This window comes from Arachis ipaensis, chromosome B01, assembly GCF_000816755.2.
Source record: "Arachis ipaensis cultivar K30076 chromosome B01, Araip1.1, whole genome shotgun sequence".
NCBI lineage: Eukaryota > Viridiplantae > Streptophyta > Magnoliopsida > Fabales > Fabaceae > Arachis > Arachis ipaensis.
The window spans coordinates 116,854,230-116,860,255 of NC_029785.2; the positions used below are offsets into that span (position 1 = coordinate 116,854,230).

General features: G+C 40.3%; 1 protein-coding gene across 1 annotated transcript; it reads left to right on the plus strand.

Annotated features, from left to right (window-relative positions):
• Positions 1,755 to 5,784, plus strand: LOC107634378 (chaperone protein ClpB1). The gene is made up of 7 exons (XM_016337901.2): positions 1,755 to 2,087; positions 2,390 to 3,549; positions 3,646 to 3,827; positions 3,919 to 4,541; positions 4,622 to 4,901; positions 5,000 to 5,197; positions 5,288 to 5,784. The coding sequence occupies exons 2-7, from the start codon at positions 2,400 to 2,402 to the stop codon at positions 5,585 to 5,587; spliced, it is 2,733 nt and encodes a 910-aa protein (XP_016193387.1). The 5' UTR covers positions 1,755 to 2,087; positions 2,390 to 2,399; the 3' UTR covers positions 5,588 to 5,784.

Consider the following 6,026-nt stretch of genomic DNA (forward strand, 5'->3'; position numbering starts at 1 on the left):
ATTTAACGGGATACGTGACATATAATTCTTTTATTTTCGGGTAATTAGAGTTTTTGTGGCATATAAACTGGAATTTGATCATGTAGCTTCTAATTGGAATTAATTGACTAAGGAATTGGCAATTGATGAATTTTAGAGGAGACTAGGAAGGTCTAAGGAATTAGGGTCTAGTCACAAATAGTTTGCCATGAATTAAATCTTGCATGATTAAAATAGTTAATAAGAAAAGTCAATCCAGAAAATAGATAACTCTGAAGCCTTAACTGTTTTCCCATATATATTTCACAACTCATTTGCTGCTTGCTTTCTGAAATTCTTAATTTACTGTTTAATGCTTTTGAACTTTCAAACACTATTTTCTGTTTGTCTAACTAATCCTATCAAACACTATTGTTGCTTAATCCATCAATCCTCGTGGGATCGACCCCTTACTCACGTAAGGTATTACTTGGTACGACCCAGTGCACTTACCAGTAAGTCTGTGGGTTATAAAATTCGCACCAGCAAGCAGAACAAAATCACAATCCCTTCGTCTACCCTAGATGTATCATTCTCAATCGGGAGCAAGTGGGGCGAACCACATCCTTGCATCTGTTCCGGGAGCTTAAACCCTAACCCGGAGCAAGTGGAACAACGCCATTGCATCTACCCAGGCAGGTATATCTCAATCATAGTAAATTTCTTTATCAAATTCACCCTCAATATCATTTCACTTCATTCAAAATCATACTCAAACTCAATCATCGTTATCTCTCATTATCTTAATCATACTAATCATCCTCAATCAAAATCAATCATCATCCTTTAGCATTATCATAATCATCCTCATCATCTTCAATCAAAATCAATTATCATCATTTTTCCTTATCATAATCATCCTCATCATATCTCTCATTACATTTAATCTATCTTTTTCCAATTCATTGTCTCGCCTCATTAGATCTCATTCCTAATTCCTCTATCCTCTATTACACATTTACACTGGCTCTAGACTCATAACAGAATTTACAAAGGTTGAGAATACTAGAAGAATGGTTGAGAACTTAAAAATTCATTTTCAGCAAAATAGGATGGTCATGCGTACGCATGCCTTCCGCGTATGCATGAGTTCAAAATTTGGCAGAGTCGCGTACACGGACCATAGTCGCGTACGCGAGTACTCGGACAGAAGCATTGGCTCATGTACACGAGACATTTCCGTATACGTGCGAATTCAACATTTAACAGTGTCGTGTACGCATGCACCTTCTGTATACGCGAGAGTACTGGGCAAGATTTAAATATTTAAAATAACTACTATATTTATTTAGTGAAATCCAAAATATTAAAACTTTTAGTATATACTAGTTATTAAGATTCAACAATAATTTGAGTTCTACCATATAAATATTTTATATTAAAATATTAAGATTCAACAAGTGATTCGACAAATCGGTTTTTTAATTATTGAGTTCTACCATATAAATTAAACAATAATAAAAATGATAATTTTAAAAATTTAAAAGATTTAAATTTTAAAATAACTACTATAAAAGGAGGAGTGATTACGAATTTGACTGTTAACTAAAAAAAACCCATCAAATTAACGAAATCCCAAGGCAGAAAACCGATTTTTGGGCACCAATAATAATTGAGTAAATGAATAACGAATTACTTACCAAAAAGGAAAAAAATAAATAACGAATTTGATGGAATTGTGGGAAAAAAAAGAGCGGAAAAATAGAAGAGAAGAGAATAGAATTGAGTGGAAGGGTCTAGTACTTTCTCCCGCTTTCATTAGGAAACGTCCAGAACCGTTCCGATTCATCTTCTCGCCTCAACAAATACTCATTTCTCTTCCCTCCTCTCACCGATTCACTTTGTTGGAAAACACAAACCAAGTTCTAAGCTAAACGCTTCCCAAAACCATCCTTCGTTTTTCTCTTTTCTAATTCCAAACATAACCAGACACTGTATACGCAAACGCAACTGTGAATATCTTCTTAGCTCAAACACAAACACAAAAACACCTGCATTCCGAATTTCCGATCAAGATACGTTCGCGCTCTCTAATTCTCAATACTCTTTCCTCATCTTCGGCGCTTAAGGTACGTATGGCTTGTCATTTTCGGATTTTCCTTCTTCTTCTGTTTCTTTTTCAAGGTTGCTCTGTTTTGCAGTTGGTTTTATTCTGGACTGAAATTTCGTTAATTCCTTATTTAGAATTATGCTGTATAACGTAGTTTTTTAATTTTATTTTTGAATTCATCGTATAATTGAAAGAGTAAGCGGAAGCGAAATGCCTTTGAAACATTGTAATTTGCATTCCGAGTACGTAATTGTAATCAATAATCAATGAGATTTTTTGTTTTTACCTTTTCTCAATTCCCCTGCAATGTATATTGTGCAGGTTGTTATAGATGAATCCTGAGAAGTTCACACACAAGACTAATGAGGCTCTTGCCAGCGCCCATGAGCTGGCAATGAATGCTGGCCATGCACAATTCACTCCCCTCCACATTGCCGCAGCACTGATCTCCGATCCCACTGGAATCTTCTTCCAAGCAATTTCTAGTGCCGGTGGCGAAGAATCGGCGCACGCTGCCGAGAGGGTATTCAACCAGGCATTGAAGAAGCTACCGTGCCAGTCACCTCCTCCTGATGAGATTCCTGGAAGCACCAGCCTCATCAAAGCAATAAGGAGGGCACAGGCGCTTCAGAAATCAAGGGGTGATACTCATTTGGCAGTTGATCACTTGATACTTGGGATTCTTGAAGATTCTCAAATTGGGGATTTGTTGAAAGAAGCTGGCGTTGCCACTGCTAGGATTAAATCGGAGGTGGAGAAGCTTAGAGGGAAGGAAGGGAGGAAAGTTGAGAGTGCCTCAGGGGACACGACATTTCAGGCACTGAAAACTTATGGTAGGGATCTTGTTGAGCAAGCTGGGAAGCTTGATCCTGTCATTGGCCGCGACGAGGAGATAAGAAGGGTTGTGAGGATTTTGTCCCGGAGGACGAAGAACAACCCGGTTCTCATTGGTGAGCCTGGAGTTGGGAAAACTGCTGTAGTGGAAGGATTGGCTCAGAGGATAGTGAGGGGTGATGTTCCTAGCAATCTTGCTGATGTCAGGCTTATTGCATTGGATATGGGGGCGTTGGTTGCCGGCGCAAAGTATAGGGGGGAATTTGAGGAGAGATTGAAGGCTGTTTTGAAAGAAGTGGAGGAGGCTCAGGGGAAGGTTATTCTCTTCATTGATGAGATTCATCTTGTTCTTGGGGCTGGTAGAACTGAAGGGTCAATGGATGCTGCAAACCTATTCAAACCAATGCTTGCTCGTGGCCAACTAAGGTGCATTGGTGCCACCACTCTTGAGGAGTACAGGAAGTATGTGGAGAAGGATGCAGCATTTGAAAGAAGATTCCAGCAGGTCTATGTGGCTGAACCCAGCGTGCCAGACACTATTAGCATTCTTCGTGGCCTAAAAGAGCGATACGAAGGTCATCATGGTGTTAGGATTCAGGATCGTGCGCTGGTTGTGGCAGCTCAATTGTCTAGTAGATACATCACGGGTATGTTTATTATTGTTATTTCAGTTTTGAATTGTTTCTGATTTGGATAATGTTTTTTTTTGGTGCTATATGCTTACAATGTCTATGCTTGTTTAGGGCGTCATCTTCCTGATAAGGCTATTGATTTGGTTGACGAGGCTTGCGCAAATGTGAGAGTTCAACTTGATAGCCAACCTGAGGAAATTGATAACCTTGAAAGGAAGAGAATGCAGCTTGAAGTTGAACTTCATGCCCTTGAGAAAGAGAAGGACAAAGCTAGCAAAGCTCGTCTTGTTGAAGTGAGTATTGGTTTTGCTGCATTGTTGAGTTTATCGTTTCATATTTGTATTCCTGATGGTTCTAAACTTCTGGTGTATGTGCTATGATCAGGTGAGAAAAGAACTTGATGACCTAAGAGACAAGCTCCAACCTTTGATGATGAAGTACAGAAAAGAGAAGGAGAGGGTGGATGAGATTAGAAGGCTCAAGCAGAAGCGTGAGGAGCTTCTTTATGCTCTCCAAGAGGCTGAGAGAAGATATGATCTAGCACGAGCTGCAGACCTTCGATATGGAGCAATTCAAGAAGTGGAAACTGCGATTCAACAGCTTGAAGGGAACACTGAGCAGAACATAATGTTAACGGAAACTGTTGGACCAGACCAGATAGCCGAGGTTGTGAGCCGCTGGACTGGCATACCAGTGACGAGGCTGGGCCAGAATGAGAAAGAGAGGCTGATTGGCCTTGCTGACAGGCTGCACACTAGAGTTGTGGGACAAGATCAAGCAGTTAATGCGGTTGCTGAGGCTGTATTGAGATCAAGAGCTGGACTGGGGAGACCTCAACAACCAACTGGCTCATTCCTGTTCTTGGGTCCAACAGGTGTAGGTAAAACGGAGCTTGCAAAGGCTCTTGCTGAACAGCTCTTTGATGATGAGAATCAGCTGGTGCGAATCGACATGTCTGAGTACATGGAGCAGCACTCAGTTTCGCGGTTGATTGGTGCACCACCAGGGTAAGCGCATTGCTGAATTCATGTTGATTGTCATGCCTCCTTTTAGTAATAAGACTTCGAAACTCACTCTGGTTTTTCAGGTATGTTGGACATGAGGAAGGAGGTCAGTTGACCGAAGCTGTGCGGCGACGACCATATAGCGTTGTACTCTTTGATGAGGTTGAGAAGGCACATACATCTGTGTTCAACACTCTCCTTCAGGTTCTAGATGACGGAAGGTTAACTGATGGCCAGGGCCGCACCGTGGACTTCAGAAACACCGTCATCATCATGACTTCAAACCTCGGTGCAGAACATCTCCTAAGTGGGCTTTCAGGAAAATGTACCATGCAAGTTGCTCGTGATAGAGTAATGCAGGAGGTACCCTATCACTCCTAAATACACATCTTACAAATGTTTATGTTCTACTTGCTATGACTTATGATACTGATTCTATATCTTCTTTTTGACACTCATAGGTAAGGAAGCACTTCAGGCCAGAATTGTTGAACAGACTTGATGAGATTGTGGTGTTTGATCCACTCTCACATGATCAACTGAGGAAGGTTGCAAGGCTTCAAATGAAAGATGTTGCTCTTCGTCTTGCTGAGAGGGGAATAGCCTTAGCAGTTACAGATGCAGCACTCGACTACATACTTGCCGAGAGCTATGATCCGGTGAGCATCAATTTCAACATATATTGATTTGTAAATTGATGTTTCTCATATTGATTTAGTAGTACTGAATGGTTTTTTGGTTACCTGTAGGTGTATGGTGCAAGACCAATAAGGAGGTGGCTTGAGAGGAAGGTGGTGACAGAGTTGTCAAGAATGCTTGTGAGGGAAGAAATTGATGAGAACTCAACAGTTTACATAGATGCTGGTACCAAGGGCAATGACTTAGCCTACCGTGTGGAGAAGAATGGAGGCGTTGTTAACCCCACAACTGGCCAGAAGTCAGATATTTTGATTCAGATACCCAATGGGCCAGCTTCTGATGCTGCTGCTCAGACCGTGAAGAAGATGAAGATTGAGGAGGTTGATGATGAGGATGAAATGGAAGAGTGAAAAGTGTATGACAATATTGTAGAGAGTATATACTATATAGGTCACTTTTTTGGACAACTACAAGTTTAAGGTTGTATAAGACTTCGAAATTTTCTTGTTTTTGTTAAATACTTGTCTTTGTCTGAATGGAATAAGGAATATTCAATTCCTTTTGTAATAACAGTTCTTGGCTATAAATCTACTTTAACTTTTTAACATCTTCCTTTTGTTGAGAGTTAAAGAATCTACTGTGTGTATGACGTGTGAATATTCTTTTTTTTTTTTTTTGACGGGGTCAGCGGGTTTATGATGTGTTAGATTCCTACTTCTGTTGTTATTTGAAATTTCTCCTCTTGAAGGATCAAGACCAAGTGTGACTTTAGAGCACCTCCAATGGTGAGTTCCTCTTTGACTTTTTTCTAACATATAGGAACTCTAACCATTGGAGGAGAAAAGGAGT

Coding starts and splice junctions, on each gene's coding strand:
- LOC107634378 (XM_016337901.2), top strand. CDS start 2,400: ATGAATCCTGAGAAGTTCACACACAAGACTAATGAGGCTCTTGCCAGC. Junction 3,828..3,918: donor GCAAAGCTCGTCTTGTTGAA/GTGAGTATTGGT, acceptor TGCTATGATCAG/GTGAGAAAAGAACTTGATGA. Junction 4,542..4,621: donor TTGATTGGTGCACCACCAGG/GTAAGCGCATTG, acceptor CTGGTTTTTCAG/GTATGTTGGACATGAGGAAG.